At 33.3% G+C, this 21,453-nt stretch overlaps 1 protein-coding gene across 1 annotated transcript in view; it reads right to left on the bottom strand.

Annotated features, from left to right (window-relative positions):
• Positions 1-1,263: 1,263 nt before the first annotated feature.
• The window catches only part of CCDC88A (coiled-coil domain containing 88A), a 123,131-nt gene continuing 102,941 nt past the window's right edge, over positions 1,264-21,453 (bottom strand). The window contains exons 23-33 of the mRNA XM_040623469.1: positions 21,195-21,340; positions 18,018-18,110; positions 17,675-17,889; positions 14,210-14,293; positions 13,011-13,214; positions 12,345-12,416; positions 11,286-11,366; positions 9,236-9,501; positions 8,588-9,050; positions 4,913-5,012; positions 1,264-4,368 (exon numbers count right to left, since the gene is read on the bottom strand). Coding sequence (XP_040479403.1) covers positions 4,948-5,012; positions 8,588-9,050; positions 9,236-9,501; positions 11,286-11,366; positions 12,345-12,416; positions 13,011-13,214; positions 14,210-14,293; positions 17,675-17,889; positions 18,018-18,110; positions 21,195-21,340 — 1,689 coding nt within the window. The 3' untranslated portion in view covers positions 1,264-4,368; positions 4,913-4,947. The remainder of the gene's footprint in view (positions 4,369-4,912; positions 5,013-8,587; positions 9,051-9,235; positions 9,502-11,285; positions 11,367-12,344; positions 12,417-13,010; positions 13,215-14,209; positions 14,294-17,674; positions 17,890-18,017; positions 18,111-21,194; positions 21,341-21,453) is intronic.

The raw sequence follows: 21,453 nt of genomic DNA, 5'->3' as shown, positions 1-21,453 counted from the left end.
TTAAGGAAAGATTTGTTTAATCTTTTGAGAGGTTAGAAATGTGACCACACTTCCTGTTCTGTAGGCTGTATTAAATTTTACTCATCCCCCCCCTTCAATTGTGGCATCTGAAACAGTGTAAGAACTCAGGATTATGTACTGTCAGTTCTATAGAAGCTAGTTGAGAAACATACTTTTTCGATTAAATTAAAACAAAGTCTTCATTAGTTGAAGGGCTGAGGTAGACTATACTATAGAAATAGTCTAGAGATCTTGTAAAGAAAATTCTCTTATTTTCCTCTGGTACAATCAAATGGGATAGTCGTGAGGTAACCATATTTTACTAAGTTTGGTCACTCAAAAGTAACTTCCATCTGGTAGTGATAGTGTAACCAATTTGTGTTACTAAAAGGAAAATAAAAGTAAAAACATTATTTCTTGATATATAGGATTAGAAACTACAAGTCTACTCATGGCCAAATTTCTATAAAGAATGAATTTAAGAGATGTGGGGTTAGTAAATATTTTCTATAAATGATAACTTATTCTAAGGTGCCATGTTACTTTTTACCTGCTGTTTACTACATCTCTAAGAGGAAATTTTAGGTTGCTTTGCACATAAAATGAATGTTTAATGAATAGAATCAAAGACTGAGGACAGTAGACCATGTCCTTCCCATCTTACAGTGAGAACAGGCTCAGAAAGACTAACTTGCCCCAGAATACACAACTGGTTGCCTCCTCTAACATTCTGCCTCCCCAAAATCTATAAATGAAAATGAAAGACACTGCTTTGTGCAATATATTGTATTTAAACACCTATGTGGGGATTAACAGAATTGATAAGATTCTATTCTTTTCCCAAACCTCCAATACTCATCCCTAAAAGATTTAGAAAGAATCATCTGAACAAGGTTATGGGTTGTGTCTGAAAAAAAGGTTTTCCAGGGCAAAGGGAAAGGAAAGATGATACTTAACTAAATTATATGTTACAATTTTTAAATGATTATTAACCACTTGTTATAAAAGTCACCTCTTTGTTTTATTTTATATCAATCAGTTTAAGTGAATGTTAAACCAACTTAATTTTTTAGGAGTAATACAGTTAAAACTAAAATGAAAAATAATGAAATGTTTTTAAAAAGACATATCAAACCAATGATGGTTTGTTAGGAACTGGCTTCCTGTGGTTGATAATAGGTATTACCAAGTAATAATCACTGCCATTCAACTCCAAATCCCTCAGTAACATTACTTTTAAAGGAAATGTTACAGCTTTTATATTATTTGATTTGGTATTTAATAACAATTTAAGTACAATGGCAAACATTGAAAGAGAACCCTTGGTAGAAAAGAAAAAGACAATTTAAAATCAGGTTTTGTTAAAGGGTGTTATAAGTGCAACTTTATCCATAAGCATTCCTTTTAAGGCATTTTCATTGTCCAAATATCTCAACATGTACATCAAGGTTTATATCACAAAATGGGCTCCTTTTGTATTACTCATTCAAGGCTTAAAGAAAAAATACATCTCAGGACGAAATGTAGCAGAAAAGAAAAGCACAAAAATTCACTTTTCTCATAAAAGTAACTTAAAATACAAAGTCACTTAGCATACATTATTACTCCTCATTGTAATTCCAGATTTGGTACAGTATCTTTTTCACCTCCTGACATAAACTGTAAAGACAGTGCAGGCTGTAGTACTTCATTTGTGAGGTGGCTGCAATTCCGTCCGTAATATGCACAGTGATTTTTTAATAGGCTCTTACCATGCCTTGCATGAAAGGTGCTACATACAAACCTGTTACATGAACTCTTTGGTAACCACCAGTTCAAAGACGTGGACCAAACCTTTCCACATGGCCAGATTTGAAGCACTTTATTGGAGCTCTTTGCGGAAGCCATTACCCTGTATATTAATTCTTCAGTTTCCTTGGGGTGGGGGGTGGGGGTGGGGAGTGGGTGTTAGGTGTTGATTTAGAAGACAGCCAGATAAAAGCATGTCAGGCCCCAGTCAGGAAAGTGGCCCCAGTAAGTTTCTCGGTAGCCATACTATTTTGTTTGGCAGAAGCCGTTTATCTAAGGGAAAGTAACTTCCTACTAAGTTTGCTTCTGAATCTTTTGGAGAAAGTAAAATATTCATGGGGTGATTATCTAGTCCTTTCTTGAAATTGTATGAAGGTGATGAACATAACTGAGAGTATTCCTACTTTTATGGTCTTAAGTGTTCGCCCTTGTTTGTCTCTAACTGCACTTTCTCAGGGTCAGCCTCCTCAGACTCAGTGCTATATAGGCTGCCCCTAAGCATGTTCTATGTGAAGCAATAATGTGCTGCTTAAGTCAACAGGTTCTCTATTTTAGGACATTAGTGTTCTGGAAAGGTCAAGCTGTGGTATGATTCACCCTCACTGGGCCACTTCCTACTCATTAAATTCCAACTTTCAGTAATTGTCCTGGGATGTGTCCTAGTTGTGCAAATTAGATGCTAGTTAATATAAATCTAAGTTACCCACTTACTGTATTTAGCTAAAACATAACTTCTATATTTACTTTCAATTTATCCACCTAAAAATGAATTTACATTTTTTACATGCAAGTATCTCTAGACTGCCATGATGCCCATTATCAACTGGATACTTGAATCTAGGGAGTCACAAGAGAGATGTTTCAAAGTCTAGAGAATAAGTTTTAAATATGTCTGTTGTGCAATAGTTGTATTTTAGTAAGAATCCTTTTTATTTACATTTACATAGCACCTTTCATCCAAGAGTTTAAAAGTGATTTAATTTTACAGCATTATTTGGCGGCAAAACCTAAGTTAATGGTGGCATTAAGTCCAAGTTCTCTAAATTCCTTTTTGATTTCTGGTCAACTATACATGCTGTCTTTCTTTTCATTAAGTCTTTCTGAAAGTAGACTATGAACACAATACTGCTAACTGGCCTACCAAAAAGAGAGGGAGGGAGGGAGAGAGAGGGAAGAGGGGGAGGGAGAGAAAAAGAAAGAGGGAAAGAAGACAGGGAGAGAGAGACACACACAGTTCTCATGGCTACTAGGTTAGTGATGAAACACATAGTTCCTAAACCACACACTATGAATATGGAATTATTCCAAAAAGATTTTTAGAGCTGGTAATGAGAGCCTAAGAAGTATACCATTAAAATAAAAAAGTCATTATCTTTCTCATTTCAGACCTTTAAGATTATTCTGATATTTATGTTAAATAATGAATTGGCATTAATAAGTATCAATGCATTTTTTGATTTCATAAGAAAATAAAACTGTGATATAAAATTGGAGCTACAAAAAAACTGATGTATCCCTGGGTTAACTAAATCTACTTTTTTTGTGCTTCTTTCAAATGTTTAAGGTAACAAATGCATACAAATATTTCAAAAGTACCAATAACAGTTACCAACTTTAATGTAATATTATAAAGGACAAAAACAGAAAAGTTCTTATTAATACGTGATAACCTTAAAAATAAATGAGTTCCTGGCAAAATGCAGATCATAGTAAATTATTTACATTTTTTTGCCATAAGAAAACTTCTTAAGCAACAGTCAGCTCTCATGTTAAAAAAAACAAACACACATACATAACCCAATACTAAAGAAGGGAAATGAATTTAAAACATAACAGCATTATCTTGGGAATGCAATTTGCTGGAAAACCACCTTACTAAAAAAGTTTCAGAAAAACTCTTTTTAATTACCTTGGATCCATGTGTGAATGCTTAGTGTTGCTTAAAGGGGAATACGGAAAGATTAATATTACTGTAAATTTTTATAGCTCCTAGTTTTCAGATTTATCTTATAAACTGAATTTCTTTTGCAGTGCATCAAAATAATTGGCTAAAAAAAAGAATACCAACACATGCAGTCTGCTAACCAAATAAGGCTCTGACATGCCAAAACAATGTTCTCTGTATCTTGATATATAGTACATTCCACAACATACTACAGCATTTAATTTAGATTTACACAACTAAATATAAATGGCTAGATTTTGGCTAATACTTAGTAGAAGCATTAAGCAAACATGGATAAATTCATAAACAAATGACGAAAGAAGTAGATTGTTCTTGGAGTACTTCTTGGAACCTTAAAACACTTGGTCCTTAGTGAGAGAATATCCTTTATTCGGTAGATCTTATCAACACAGTGTATAGTAAGTCCTAAAACCTTCTAAAAATTTTGGCAGTTGACTCCAGTAGTGCTCCTTGATTCAAGGAAGGAATGAAGGTTTTGTATTTCTTGCCTGCTCTAGTCACGATGGATTGTTTAAAGTCTCCTTAAAGATTTTTAAAATGATTCCTATAGTTGGGTGTCTTGTTACTTCAGAAATAAAGGCTTCCCACTGAGAAACTGAAGGACACTTTTCTCTCTGTATTTAGTTGGAAGGTAGAAAGAAGAAAGAAAATATAAGAAAAGCTTGAAGATAAGAGAGAGATATAAAACACAGAGCAGCCACTATTAGAACAACATGCACCAGATATTTCTTCTATAGGAATGAGAGAGTGACAGAAAGTCAGAGACAATTTTTCTTTGAGTGGCTCTTCATATAAAAGATATTTAAATTTATTGTTTATTCTCAATTATCAAAAACACTGTGGGAAAGTTGTATTCCTACCAAAAAAAGAAAAAAAGAAAAAGACTTCAAATTAAAAAAGGAATTCCTAAAACATTATTGACAAGTAAAATTAAATTTAAGAAAAAACAAAAAACAAAAAACATTTGTTTCCTGCACTGACAGGCAAAAACTTAAAGCAACCAATAAATCTTGCTTGACTAGTAAGTAGGACAGAAAATCATGAAATAAGCAAGCAATATTTACATCTGTTAATGCAATGTGCACTTATTCTTATAAGTAACACGGTTAGTTTGTATAAATGAGACTAATCCCATTTACATTTAAGCAAGGAACTCACCACTTGGCCCACATGTCATGTAGTGGGAAATAGAATTAGGAGCTTTGTTGCTCCCTAGACCTGCTTTTTGAATTTCTGCTTTCTTGTACTTTGTCCACATCTGCAGGAGAAAAGCATTTCATGTTATTTAATCAAAGGTTAAACATAATGTAATTCATGAAGTTAAGAAACTAATGAACTCTTGTTGAGTAGGGCAAGGAGAAAGAATCTAACTCTGGGAAATTTATTAATCTGATAGACATCTTATTACTTAAAGACTGTTGTATTTTAAAAGCTGGAAATAATATACTTATGTCCTTTTAGTAGCATCAGATAGGTTTACTTGCTATGTTTATTTACTAAATGGTCACAAATAGTTTTAAAGTACAAAATAATCTTGCATGTTGCCACAGAAACATCCACAATGAAGTATTTGTTTTATTTACTGAGAAAAATTTTATAATATGCCTACTTTCACTGTTACAGCTAAAACTGCTTTGGTCAAAGGGGACCCAATTCTTAACAATGTCAGTTTACAATGTCAGACAAATAATAAGGGTATGATTTCTAGAAACCCAGGGTAGGAATGTGAATGCTACTCAGTGTCATCTAAAATCAGGGTACTGAATCTCCAAATAGTTTTCCAAATATTCCTTTATGAAATCGTAGGATATTTATGGAGATGTCTTAGAGGAAAAAAGTGCAGCTGCTCGCCTGACTCAGAGTTGGTTAATTTTATCTTTAAAAACAATAATAAAAAAGTTAAAATACTGGTGCATCTTTGTAAGACTTATAGCAAGTGGTACGATGATTTTTTAAAGTTTGGGAAACACTGGCTGTATATAATTTCTAAGGTTCTTCCCATGCTAAATATTTGATTCCAAGTGCTATGAAGAAAACGTAAGGAAGAAACTGGTATTTTGAGGAAATTTTACGACTCCATAGCCCTGGTGATAGTCTCTGGAGGAAGTCTAGCCTGTTTTCTCACAGACAATCCTCAAGACACATGGACATGGTATGGATCTGTCTTATATGCACAGTGTATATGTTCCTTTTGAAAACATGTTATACTATAAACTATAGCCATATGTATTGGAAATACTGTTTTCCTGTAAGTCTAATTTTGTAAAATAACCACACAGTTTTAATATAATAGGACATGATTTCTCAATATATTTTGCATAAATAAATTTAATATGTTTAATTTAAAGTATGTGGCCAGATTTATAATATGTAAAGAGTTGAAATGGTTATAACATAATTATTGACTCAAAGTGGAAAAGAAGTAACACTAATCATTACATTTTAATCATATGTGGCCCCCCAACTAATCTCACTTATATTTACCGTTAAGTTTTATTATTGTTATAAAAAAAAAGTAGAGATGCCAAAAACATTTTTAATGTTAGGACTAGCAGTGAAACAACTGATAAGACAGATAGATGTATTATTCATGGACAAAATATATTACGTCGTACTAAAAAATATGAAAATTTTCTGATTGTGCTTACGTGATTATTTGCAGTAGAACCATTTTAGTAATAGCTGGCTGTGAGAAAAGCAGCATAGTCAAAGATAAAAAGGGAGAGGGCCTAGCCCCCACAATGATCTTGTGTATAAGTACTAGAGAATGCCTTAATTTAAAGGAGAAATTTTGTTAAGCAAAGATTCTCTATGGATTCTATTTCCTTTGGCCTAATTAATAATAACTTAATGTAACAATATGTATAAAATAGTGATTTCCTCCCCATTTAGAAAGTTACATTTCAAAGCATTCTTTTCCAGATGCCAGGCTGAGTTATTAGCAGTAATATTTAGACTGAATCAAACTGGCAAAAACATTCCAGAGAAAGAGCTAAGATCTCCTCCTCCAGGAGTAAGTGAATCAGGGTTATGGCTTTGTTTTGTTTTTTTTTAAATTCTGGGAGTTAGAGATTCAAGTTTAGCTGATTTTGCTTTAAAAGTGCTACAACCACAGCAAGATAATTTTAAAGTTTATGACACTGGAGTCAGAGTTAGAAAATATTTTCTTTATCTTATATGTTATTTTCTTAGCTAAAAGTTGGTATTTATTTGTAGTTCTAAAATTTGTTCCACTAAAAACACACTTGTTTATTTAAATTCTACTGTTAGTTTTATTTTAGCACAATGTACTCATTTAAAAAGCTGTTTTAAGGAGACACATATAATTTAATAAATACAGAAGCAACAATCTTCACTACTTTTTAAACTTACTACCTTTTTTGAACAGAAGTAAAAATGCAAATTTCCAACACATTGAGTATGATTTGATTTATTTCTCTTTGACTCTATATAAAAAAAGAACTGGCAAAACTAATGTATTAACTGATTCCAAGTAAAAAAGTCATCTTGAAGGAAAGATGGTCCTTGAGCTCTTACATTTATCAGATGAAGGAGAGTGAAGAAACAGAATTAACACAAATGCTCCTAGTCACTGTATAAGTAACATGTAAATCTGATGGGGTTTTTAAAGAAATACATTAGATTTATGAGTATCAATGTTTTAAATCTGAACAATTTTATAAATATGGGCAGTAGTTAATATTTACTACATAAAGTGTTAATGGAGTTACTGACTATATCCTTGGAAATAAAACAGCAGGACAGAAACGTAGTTAAATGGCAAAAGAAGATGACATCTTTTTACACAGTATGTGTGCAACAGGAAGTGCACATTCTGGGGGAGGAAAGGAATGAAGAGTGAGGAGGAAGAGAGGGAGGGAAAGGGAGCAAAAACGGAGGGAGGGAGAAAATGAGCATTCTTTTTTAGGAGCAACAAGGTAAATATGACTTGGAAATGTCTTCTTGGTAATTATAGCATGCAACTATCTTAATATGCTTCCAGGTATCAAAGTAACAATCTTGTATCTGGTGACAAGAAATGTGAAAGAGGAACATGTATTGTTAAGGTTTTTAAAGTCATGCAGAAAGTGTACAATGCAATTAATATTTCATGCAGGCTTTGGTGTGATTACACATTCATATTTATACACATGCCATCATGTACAAGTCAATACTATGCCACAATTTAAAAATAAAAATGTAAGCCTAGCCAAATTATACTTTTCAACAGCAGCTCTTCAAATCAGATTAGAAAAGCACAGTGCATATCAAGTAACATCAGTATTATATTGTGCAGTTTTGATCAAACACAACCATATTCATACCAAACAGTCTGATTATCCTCAGAAACCAACAGTGCAGCTTCTGTGTCATCAGGATAGAAGCATGCAGAAGTGATAAGATTACTGCTATCTGCAGAAGACTGTGGGTTACTGTTACTAAGGTTCTGATTATCAGAAAACTGTTCATTATCTTTCTTTGCAGCTTTATCCAAAGAGGCAGAAGACTGATCAGTTACTCTGGTGATTGGCCTGGGAGGTAACCCACTTATGTTACTAACTAGTTCCGTATTCAGGGATAAAAATGGCTGAGATGGATGAGCCACAGTAAATGACTCTATGCTATCAGCTGATATTCCAAATGCATCATTTGACATAGTAATAATGGCAAAAGTTTGGTTTGGAAAATGTGACTTTTCTGTTCTGGAGTCTCTAGCCTGGGCATATAGAGACTTGGGCTTATCTGTAGCTAAATCATTTTGTGCATGAGAACCTACAGCATGGGCTGCAGTGTGAAGTGTATGAGAGGACCACTGGTGTAAAAGGTACTCACTAGAGGCTGCAGTGATGTTGCTATCAGCAGTAGCTGGTGGTGAATCGACTGATACAGGTAGTCTACTGTCCTTGGTCAAAAAATCATGGATGCTTGTCCTTCGAGTAGTTCCTTCGGCAGTAGAGATCACACTGCTTGCACGAGGTAAAGTGGCATAAGGATTGCTATCTTTTGATTGTCGTGACAGAGAAGTTTCTTTTACTAATTTTATCTTTCCTTGAGTGCCTAGTGTAGGTTTTCCTGGAGAGCTAATGAAGTAGGCATCTTCAGTCTTTCGAGGACTGGGTCTCACAAATTGTTCAGGCTTATTTGTCCGTCTATCGTAGAAGTCTCCTGGGGTTTTTCCACTTACTGACCTGGCCAGACCACAGCTAACTGGTTTGTTTTTTCCCAAAAAGTCAGAAGAAACAGACAAACTTTTCATTACTTCATCTAAAAGATTCTCTTGACTTGAGGACTTTATCTGTTAAAAAAGATATCACAACACATTACTGAATGCAGCCAAGCTTTTACTTTCCTGATATAGCAGACTGTATGATATAAAATTGCTAAGCACCCCTTAACTTAAAAAGAATCTCTACAGTTCAGTCACAGAAATTTAACTTGCTGTGTCGATCTAAATTAAGGTCCTACTTAGATAAAACTAACCTGTATTGAGGTAAGCTTGTTGCTTTCTTCCAAAAACTGCTGTAGAGTAACAACTTCACTTCCAGGGGAACCAGTTTTGATCTTGTGATGTGCTCGACTCTCTAATGATTCAGGCATTTTGTGCTGGAGCATTGGACTTGATCTGGTCTGTCTTTTCAAATACTGGATTGGACTGCTACCACTGCTGGACCAAGCCTCATGATCATGAAGCAGGCTAAATTCTCCACTGCTGTGGCTTTGTGGCCTGCTTTGGATATTAACTGCACCTGCTTTTGGAGTAAATGGTGTGTTAAGAGTTCGGTAATAGAAATGAGATTAAAACTATGTAAGTAATGACATTTGTTGACTGGATTCTTATGAATAGCTAAACTGACTTTCAAGCTTTATTTAGAAATGCCTCGTGAACTGTATTCATCATTGTCTACCCTAGTCTCATTTTGACAAATATTTTAAGTTCTACAAGGGCAGAACTTGCTTTCACCATTACGCTCAGAGCCAAACTACAAAGCAGGCACTCAATACATTTGATGAATGAGTGAATAAAAAAATAATACATTTAAAAAAATTCAGGTTCAAGTAACTGTAAAACACCTCACGGTTTAGAACAAAACACAATTGTATGGATTTTAAATTATTTCAGAACGTTAAAACCAGAATACAAATTCAGATGTTAAAAATTCTAATTATTTGCTTCTCTATGAAATCTTCATTCCTTATTTGAAGGTTTCTCTGTTCATCCTGAATGAATAATCTTAAAGAATTTTTAAAAAATTTAAATAGCAGGCATATAAAGGAAAATCAATGGAGATATGATAAAATTACTTAGCAAGTTCTAGTCAAAATATAAAATGAAGTATGTTTTACATTTTATTCTTTAATGTCTGAATCATCTGCTTGCTCTGCTTTCCACTGTTGATATGTGGCTACACAGCCTTAAAAGACTCAATTGAGGTTGAGTAACTGTATAAAATGCAAATTACTAGTTCTGGAAAAAAGCTCCCTAATGTTTAATGCTATTCCTTATGTGGATTCTAACTGACAGCAAACTGTATACATACAGTATCATGATGGAAAATACAACTTTCCATGCTCTCCTAATCATAGAGAGTAAAACGGGTCATGAAAGAATTTGGCTCAAGTTATATAACATTTTACAGAAGGAAGATTTTCTTAAATTTTCAAATCAGAAAAGAAATACTTTGTATTTTCAGACTAAATTTTTCTACTGTATATAAAAACATGATTATAGAAATAAAAAAAAAATCCCTAAAAACAAAATCCCTTCTTGAGATCAGATATTTCAGACCACTGCAACAGAGTCATAGCATTAATGATAAAATTACAACTGAGACAAAATGATTTTATAATACAAAAAGCAACAGAACACATGCATTATAATTTGGCAATTCTGGACTATAGAGAGTAACTACTTTAACCAATTTTTATAATCTATTAAACAATTCCAGAACCCGAGTAGGCAGTATACCTTTTCAGGGAAAAAGTACTAGTCAAGGCCTCTAGCATTTACATAAAAACCTTACCTTAGAATGCACATTAAAAAATAGAGAAAAAAAACTTGAATTCTTTATATAAGCTATGTGCATCCATTTGTCTGTTATACACAAACACAACTGTCTTCTCGAATTAAACAAATTATTTCCCCTTATTTCGTGAATAAATTAAGCTAAAAGTATTTCTAAAACACTTCTGTAATGGGAGTTCATGGTACATGCCTCATGAGAAAATTAAGGACAACCATTTTTATGACGAAGACAAAATGTAAGAAAAATAAGGACCTACATGAAGTTAAAAATTACATAAAAATATTTTATCTGTGAAGATGAAAAATGGCAACCAAAATTACTGCTCCTGTTTTTACATTTATATACATTGTATACACTGTATTACAATGCAAAGAAGTATAAAATGTTCCAAGGAACTATGCATAGGTGATTTGGATTTCATACTTTACTCCAGAAACTTCATCAATCTTCTAATTATAAAATCTGGAAACGGATGGACAATATTAATAAATTTACCTACAGCATACCTTTGACTTCATGGAGTGAAGCATTATTATTACTATTGCTAGTGGATGTTCTGCCACTATCAAGGCTGGCTGGTCTTGAAGCTAAATGAAAAGATCAGGAGACAGTGTGATAAAACTCCTAGCTAATGACATTGAACTTTTACATTCTGATCACAGAATGCTCTGAGGAAGCAATCATGCATACTGTCACAGGCTGAGCATGCCCAGAGTTGAATCTTACAGACTAGAGAGCAAAAGCATTTCCAGGTAGTTCAGTTAGATACTTTAGAATAAGACTCTTCTGAAACACTAGTTGAGATTCCAAGAAAAGAAAATAAAGTGCATATTTAGTTTTGGAAATGATTTCTAGATGGATACCAAAACTGTTCTGGTTGAGTAGAATGACATGCCAAAAAAAAAAAAAAAAAAAAAGTGCTTGTGATTAGGTCACTTACAACAGATCAGACAAGGAACCCTGCACACTGCAGAGATGCCACGAACAGGAGGAACATGAGCATCTGCAGAGTTAATGTCCTGCATTCCTATCCGTACAAGGGGAACAATTGCACAGTTAACATGACCCTACCCCGTTTCTTAAAATCCTGCTTACATATGAAATTCCCTCAACATGTTATCCATTTATTATTAATAACTTAGCTTGGTAAGATATGGTTTTGCAGATCTCTCCAAAAAATTAAAAATCTGAAATGCTCACCACTGCAGAAAATGTGGTCTCTTAGAGTTCATCCTTTATCAAACTAAATATTTTTTAAACCAACGGTAAAATGTGTTTCTCATAACTTTAACCTTATATCAAAATGGCAAAATTACCTTCGAGCACTGTGCAGGCATACTTTATAAATGACCTTGACCAAGAGAGAGACTACTTAGATGAAGGAACAACCTTAAAAAGGGGCAAAAGGGAGTATTAGGTTTGAAGAAATGACAGAAGTAGCAATGAGATGCAGGTTAGAGAAAACATGCTTGCTGGCAATGCCACATTCACCAAATCAATGCCAGAGCCTCAACATTCCCATTCTGTATGGAATATGTACTCTCTAAGTAAAGTTCATATCTTACCATGAACTCTTGATCCCGTACTAGAATCATCACTAATACCTTGTGGACTTATGTCTTCAAAGGATGTAGTATCTACATAAAATAGCAAAATGGATATAAAAATGTTTTTATACAAAAAAATTATAAAATTTCATATATGCAGACATGGATATTCTTTTTCAATCACATGTAATACATCTTGATTTAACTTATTTCATAGACTTAACCAGAAACTGGAACTAGGAATAAGAAACAGAATAGCTGTGATGAGAGTTGACTCGCTTAACACAGAAGCAGTGAAACAATCTCCCCAAAGACCCTGCAAAGCAAAGCAAGAGCCGGGGTTGTTCTATGTGGTTGTCTCTGTTTGAAGTTGTAGTGTTTTTAGTTTAGTTTTTATTTTAAAGCTTCTATCATCACTTTTTCCCTTTCTCACTCTTTACTTGGCTTATTTTTCCTTTTCTTGTTAGTTCATTAGCTGTTTATTATGAAAGGCCTAGGAAAGATTTTAATTATTTGTATATTTAAAATTTTTGAAATGATTTGAAAATTCTCTCAAAATGAATCCAGACTGTTTTGGTAAATTATTTCAGGTTGTTGCTGTCAAAAAAGTATACATGGAAAAGTCAAATTAAAATTCCTGTTGCCAACAGTTACACCACAGTGCAAAGAGCAGACGGCCTATACCTTTATTATTAACCAACTGCTTGGATCTGAAGCCTGTAGAAGAGTTGACAGTTGAAAAGTTGATGGCTGTAGTAGAGAAGGCCATAGCTCCCAATTCTTTTCTCCTTTTACCCGTTGAAATATCATCAGGAACCTCCAAATTTTCAGTACTACCTGTCCACTGTCCTCCTGCTAGGACCATGGACTGCACCAGGTCATTCATGGCTGGGATGCAAATGAAAGCAAATGAATCAGCATGGTTAATGTATCTGCTCTTACTTCTATCTTGTATTATAAATGATCTGGTTTTTGTCTATGGATTAATGCAAGTGAACATCAAAGACTATAACCACAAGGTCATTCAATTATGACATGCATTCAGCTGAATGAAATGAGTAGGCCAAAGGCTGATAAACTTCAGTAAATATTTTTATCCCACCTCCACCCCCTTTAAAGATAGGAAAAGGAATTTTACTCTGTACAACTGCCATGCTTTTGCGCAGTGATGTGCAATATAATTAGAAGCCTTCATAATGTGGTTTTGTGATGACAGAAATGGAATGAATAAAGGTAAGATGGAGAGCAGTTCTTATACAGCATCATTATTGAAAATGACAAAGAGTCCTTGGTCAGAGCAGGTTACTGAAGAAATCATTCATTTTATGAATCAAATAAGTATACCATTCAATAAACACCTGAAAGAGATGATATCCAAAGTGACATTTAATTTGATTATGTAATTAATTACCCATACCACTTTAAAAAAAACAGAGTATTAATATATAAAGAATGACAAACGTTTTCAAGGGTTACAGGCCATTTTATTTATTTATTTGTTTAATTTAGTTCATTAAGAAAATAAATTCCTAATGCTAAAGGTTTTGTTATATCTTAAGTAAATTTCTTTGGGAAAAAAAATCTCTATGGCATAGAAAATTAAAGTTTTTTTTTTGTTTTCTGCCAACTTTTAGAAGGCACTGGAAAATTATATTACATGTATGACTAAACATATATGCATGTATATGTATCAGTGAACATACATATAATGCGAATTCAGTGCCAGTTTTGAAAAAAAAAATTCTTCCAGCTCCTTGAATTAGAGGAAGACTGCACTTTGCAAAATAAGAAAATTGGCACAGTCCAGAGAAAGGTTAGTGAAAAATTAGTAATGGAAGCCAGTGTAGTCATTTGAAAGAAGCTGAACTGTCATAAAGTCTTACACATGGAACGACGGTAGCAGGCCTTCATTTTGTCTTTATCCTTCGGTCTGTTCCTCAAAAAGGGCAGTCTTTTCAGTGCAACCACTTTAATGTCAGAGCATGAGGAAAAACAGAAACAGAAAAAATGAAAGAAAAAAGGGAGAAGAACAGATGGGAGTTAAATGTTGAAATTAAGGACAGAAATGAATGTCTGAGCTTCAGCTATGTATGCTATACTAAGCTATTATTCTCATGCTGCTGAGTGATAATGAAATATGAAATATGTACTTTGACACTTTAAAATACTTGGAAAGCACTGAAGACAATGATGAGGAACATATACTTTGAAAGCTTGGATTGGCTAAAGTCCTACAAATACAGGAACTGATTAGAAGTATTTACTGAAGGAACACTTTTCCTAGTTAAGTTGTAAAGGTATACCTTTAAAATTAGGGCTATTGGTGGGCCACAGTATACAGGATGAAAATGTATAAGGCTTTTCAATCCTCTATTTTAACTTTTTAAATAAAAAGACTTCATCTTGGAAAAAAGTTACTCGGGAAAATGCACATTTTACAAGAGTATTCTAGTAATAAATATTAACAAAAACTAGGGTGCCCAGGGAATGTTTAAAACAATCTAAAGAAACTTTAAAAACTTTCATTATTTTCTTAAACTTAAACAAAGAAAATAGGTGATTTTGGGGGGGGGGTTAATTTGAATTCTGGTGCATTATTTAACAGCACCATGAAAATATTCTTCTGAACAAAGTCTTCCAAAAGATGACATGAGCAATTACATTTATTCCATTTTGCGAAAGCATGGGTGGGAAAAGAGAAAAGCTAGCACTAAGCTCTGTTAAAGCTAAAAGATAAGAGGCACCCTAATGCAAGCAAAAATGACAGAGAAATGTGTACTCATAACATTTTTAGCTATTTTGAAGGGCTTTTTGGGTGAGTTTGTTAAGAAAAACAAAGGTAGCACTGTGCAGAAAAATTCTGTAAATGAAAATTAGGGTTATAAATGTAGGAGGTGTCATTACCATAAAAATTAAAATGCTCACTAGAGTCACTAACATTCTTGAGTTATATTTTAACAAGATTCAAATACAGAAAGCTGTTACACCTTTTGGAACTGCAATTTAGGAGTTAGGGAGAGGATGTGAATAAAGACTTAACAGCATACTGTACATAGCCTTACTAACTATACTCCTTCTCAAGGTTTGCCATCATCTTGTAAGTAATCAAAAGTTCTTCTCCATTAAGGAGAATGCAATAGACATACAGCTTTTTAACTTATTTGACTGCTATTAGGAATAGTCATGATTCATTTAGGCTTTTAATTTGACCTATTTCTTTTCTAGCTTGGTAAACACAGCTGTTTTTAATGATTAAAAAGAAATGAACTGAAAGCAATGTAAAAATGGACACTTAGCTAAAACAAAGCTGAGTGGTTGCAGCATGCACGTGTTGTCTTGTTTAGATACTTCTGTTTCAACTGTTTTCCAAAGACTGCTTTACTGACAGACAGGATAAAAGGAGTTTTAAATTTGCCAGTGGTGGAATATGATCCTTCTTATATCAACTAGTTTGTAGATATACAATGTTCTTTTTCCAACATGCTGAACTTCGGGAACATTAGCATTGCTGGGTTTTGTTTATTTAAAACATTCTAAAACTGAACAACTGCAGGAAAGGAGAATATTACTGCCTTCTGATTCTTATTCTGGATGTTCCAGTAGGGAGTATGAAAGAATGTCAGCCTTATATTAAAAACAGACAAGTTGACCTCAAAAAGGACTGCTGTGCCTTTCTTGTGTTACATTATCATATCTGAATTGAAATATCTTTCTTTAGGGTGCCTGGCTGGCCCAGTCGGTAGAACATGCGACTCTTGATCTCAGAGTTGTGAGTTCAAGCCCCATGTTGGGTGTACAGCTTACTCAAAAAAAAAAAAAAAAAAAAAAAAAAAAAAAAAAATCAATCCCTTACGAAACATCTTCCTTTAATTGGAAAAAAAATTAAGTAGACCTATTACCATTTCTCATTTAATAAGATGTCAGATATTTTATATCTAAAGGTAACAAAATTATGAATTATCTGGCATCTTTTTAAGGTAAACCTGATGGTTTCTCTAGAAGAATACTCAGAGATTTCGTGTAGATTTGACTGATAAGACTAGATAGCAAAAGACCCAGGTAACGATAATCTTGTGTGGAAATACAGAATTTAACCACTTTCTTGAGACTAACACACACACACACATACACACACACACAAGTATGTATGTATGCATGAATACTTATGGATTCTAGTTTTTAGGATGCTATAGTTGTATTCTGAAATATACGCTATAATGAATGTCTCATCTCCTACACCCTAAAATACTGTCTTTTCAGAGTTAATTCCCCTGAGGCCAAAACATCTATAGTTTTTTGACTGTTTTGAGTGTTGCCATAAGAAGAGTCTATCCCTGGGGGAAGTAGCAGCTGTTTTTGCCTACTTACTTCAAAAGAATAGCAGTGAAATTATATAGATCTATTTCATATAGATATACATATACATATATACACACATAAATATATATTTTTTTAATTTAGTGACTCTGGTGATGGTATGAGTGGATTCAAAGTATCTTGTTTACATATTCTATAAGAACGTTGTTAGTAGTCAACTTATTGGACATCTTCAAAGGGCCTAGCACTGGATTCTTTTCTCCTTCTCTTAAAATATACCTCTTTAGGCTTTTATTTTGCTTTTGTTTAGTTAAGCACACTAGTAATGAAATAAAAATATTATGAATTGTATAGGGCATGTTATGATGTGATACTGCTATATTTGTAAATAAAAAAAATTAAATCACAATTTTATACAGTTTATACACATCAATTTTAATCAATCCTTTACCAAGCAATCCTCAACAATTTTTACAACCTTGTTACTTCTAAACCACTGAATAACATTCTTTTCATATTCATGTCTATTTTTCTTTGCTTCTCACCAATGTGACTTTGCTCCAATTTGACACCAAAGTATATGAATAAAATCCCATTATAAAATGCCTTATTATTCTATTTAGTTACAAATAATTATCAAGATGAACTCATAAACATTTCTCACTTGCTCTCTGCAATCACCCTGTGCAGTATGACACAAAGGTGAAAGGTGTGCCCATATTAATACAACTAGCAAGTGGCAGAGATATTCCGGCTCTTATCTCAATGTTCTTTCGACATTGTTTTTACCTCCCTGGCTAAATGATGGTATTTCTGTGTTTGGTATATTTCTAAACACATAATACAGAAAATCATGTAGTTATGCAGTACTGCAATACACAATGAATTTTATAATCATATAGAGTTAAAAAATGCATTCATCAGACTATTACCCCAAAGGACTGCTGAAGTTATAAGTTAAAAGAAATCTTTTGAAAGGATTTTAAATCAATACTAGAGATCACAAATGTTTAAAGAGTTTAAGCACTCACTGCTGCTTTTCTTGGTCCCCAAAGTTTGGCCATCTTCTAAAGAGTTTGAACCTACTGAAGAACTATCTTGACTATCTTGATGGGGGAGCTGAAGAAATCCTTCACTGGAGTCTGAGCGGGTAGGTGTTAATGTTAGAGATTTCTGACGTTCCCGATTAATATCTTTCTTAGACTTTATCAATTTTCTCATTTTTAGAGTAATCCAGTTGCCTCTCCTAATAGAATAATTTAAAAAACTCTTATCAGTCTAAAATTCAACATATAAGTCCTTCACAAAATTAAAAGTCTTAACTTTCTTCTTTTTTTTCCAAAATAAAAATGAATAAAATTTGGTTAACAGTACCTTCTAGGAGGAGATGGGTCATAAAATTTGTATTGATCCATTATCTTCTCTTCTAATTTCTCCTTTTGTCGTCTTAATTCATTTAACTTATCACTATAAAAATAAAAATTGCATTTTAGGACATGTACCATATTTTGTACAGTTATGAATACTGAATTATTTTGTGACTACAACCTAACTCCTGTCCAAAACATAAATAAATACAGATAGTAGAGTTGAAAACTAAGTCTTAGGTATTAACAATGGGATTTTTTCCAAGTTTCTCCTTTATATTTACAAACACACTTAATAAAAGGATATAGAATTTAAAATTCAATTCTTTAATACATTATTTGTTTGAAGAAAATTTTCCATATTATATTCTCATTGTGACAAAGGAATTCTCTCAACATCTTTTAAAAGCTGTTAAGTGACATTATATTAACAGTGACTATTCTCCTATTCTTGGATCTTTTAGTATCTCACATCGTTTTTGGAATGAAGGGTGATTTAATATAATTTATATAAGTAAAAAACTAAAATGTTCAATAGTTTGCTTACAATTGTAGATATAATAAATAATCTTTTAACCACATCTTCATGTAAACAGACTTTTTTCCTTTGCGGGAGAATTACTTAGGCTTACTTTACCTTTGGAGAACTATTTCCTGCCTTCAGCAATACGAGAATACACTAGTTTCACCATGTCTTAGTCTCATTTATGTCCTTGATGTTATATATTACATAGGCAACATCAAAGATCACAGACTAAAGTAAAATGATCTTAAAAAAAACTGTGATGCCAAACTGCGATGTTGTTTACTCAACAAATATTTAGTGATCATTTACAATAAGACACAAAGAATATATAAGACAATAAGGAGCCCAACTCTGCTTATAATACAATAGGAGAGAGAGAACAAATATACAGAAATGACTATTACAATCCAAGGCAGTAGGGGTGCCAAAATAAAAGCACTGTGTTAAGTACAAAAGAAACTTATAAAAAGGAAAATATTTCTATCTTGGATGACCGAAGAAAGCCTCATGGAGAGAATGGCCGTATTAGGTAGACTGAAAAGATAAGAATGCTAAATTAAGCAGTTTAGTTGAGGGGAAGCAGTGAGGGATTTTCAGGTTTAGATTTTGCTCAATAGTAAATCAGAACCTTGAAGGTTTCATTACAAAGTGGTGTTATGAAATCTTCGCTGTAGGTACCTAAACTCCATAATGAAATAGTATCTATCAGAAAGGATGGTAGTAAGGAAAACATCCAGGAGGCTAATGAGGTAGTCTTGTTGAGTGGTTAGGCTGAATCAGGGTAGTGGGAACCGGAACAAATGGATTTGAGAAATTTTTTTGAAGAAGATGCTTTGTGAACAGAGGCTGCCAAGAGTTACCCCACAGCACAATGGTGGATGGTCTATACCTCCCAACTGTTTTCTCTTTTTACCTGTTGAAATATCATCAGGAATCTCCAAATTCTCAGTACTACCTGTTCACTGTCACTCCAGCTAGGACCATGTGACAGAGGCATTCAGCTAGAACTGTCTGACATATAAGATGGATATTTTTAATTTCAATTCAAAAAGTCAAAATAGATACTAATATTTCTAAGTCAACTATATAGATACAGTTACTGAAACTTTGGAAATGGATTATTCACCAAGGCCAGAACATTAAGATATTCTAAAGATATCCAAAGATAAAGCTTTAGATAATGCCTTTGTTTTAGGGACAGAAAACTTAAATGTCAAGAGCTTTACATATATTTACTGCTTCTTAAGCAAAAACACCTCTTAAGGCAGAGAATAAAGGAATACATATCCCTGAAAGGATTGAAGGTATAGTCCAAAGTGCAAGCCACAAATGTGAAATTTCTTTGAAGTTTTGCATTTATTTTGAAAGTTCATGCAAACTCTGCTTTTTGCTCCATAATATGTCTATTAATATAAAAATCATGTTCCTTGCCCCAAATTTTATAAGAAAACTGATGCTTCGAAAAATGTATGCTGTATACTGGTTTCACATGTGTCCTAGCTCACCATCATATATATATCATGCCTAAAAGGCACATATATATTATTTCATTTATTTCTTAGGATAATCTTGGAAGTAGATGTTATATCTCTATTTTAGAGAAAAAGAAACCAATGATCAAAGAAACAAAGTAACCCATCTATGGTCACATAGCTAGTGACTAGAAGAACTGGGATTTAAATTAGGAACTGCCTAATTTCAACATCTGTGCTATTTCTATTATACTATAGTGTTTTTCATTTAGAGAATAGGGGAAGAGAAGAATTTAGTAAAGATGAATATTGGCGCAATACAAGAACTATCCAGTGAGTTGATCAGGCCCAAATTCCTGATTTTACCAGATTCCTCTACTACTAATGGAGACATAAATTACCAATATTAAGCCTTGTCAATTCTATCTTTTACATCTAGTATTTGATCTCAATTACCACCCCTTATGAATTATGATTCACTAGATTACTACAACAGTCTTTCTAAAACTTACTCCTTGTCTCTACTCTCAGAACCTCCAATCCATACTCTAAAACGCCATCAATGCTTTTTTAAAAAAACACAAATCTGATGGTTTTATTCCCCTGCTCAATGTTTTCAGCAACTCCTTTGTGTGGCATGGAAAAACCTTTGTGAAGTAGCTCCTAAGTTCTAGCCACTTCTCTATTGCTCCTTCTTCCTCAATTTTGCTCCAGCAAGAACTACTAATTTTTAGGTCCTATACCATACCATAATAGACCTTCATCACAGCTCTATGTTATTGCACTTGTGCTCCCTTGGCCTGGTATGTCTCCTCAGGCAAACTCCCATGAGCCTTTAAGTCTCACCTTGAGTAACCATCTTTGGAAAGTCCACTTCGTCCCTGCCAGATTAAGGCATTTCTTCCCCTGTATTTGTTGTATTTCTATGTCCTCCTACATATACTTCCATTACAACAATTATTTCTATTTCTTGCTTTATGTTATTAGTTCCTTAAGAGCAGAACCTATGTGTTTTCATGTTAGTATTTCTGGTTAGTAGCATAGTGCCTAGAACATAAGCATTCAAAAAAATGTGCAGAGAAATAATAATGTTGAAAAATTTTTAAAAATTAGCAGTGAGTTTTCTCTGTTACCAGTTGGGAAAAATGAAATCATGAGTATTATTTCAACATTATTTGGTACCTACATGTACTGTCTTTGTTCCACATGAAAGAGATCCTTGCTCTCCATATTCTGCTCCAACAGTGTTCTGTTCTGTAGCATTAATGTCTGAATTTGATCTAGTAGATGTCGATTTTCTTCTTCTAAATTTCCTTTAAGTTGGCTTAGCAACTGTTTAAACACAAACATTTTTTTAAAAAATCAACATTTACATTTAACATAAATCACCCAAAACATCTGAAAAATATAAAGTCTTGGAGTGCCTGGGTAGCTCAGTTGGTTGA

The sequence above is a fragment of the Ursus maritimus genome, unplaced genomic scaffold (genome assembly GCF_017311325.1).
Source record: "Ursus maritimus isolate PB19 unplaced genomic scaffold, ASM1731132v1 scaffold_6, whole genome shotgun sequence".
In the NCBI taxonomy this organism is placed as follows: Eukaryota; Metazoa; Chordata; class Mammalia; order Carnivora; family Ursidae; genus Ursus; species Ursus maritimus.
The sequence above is the reverse complement of the archived record's forward strand: the minus strand, read 5'-3'. Positions and strand labels throughout refer to the sequence as shown.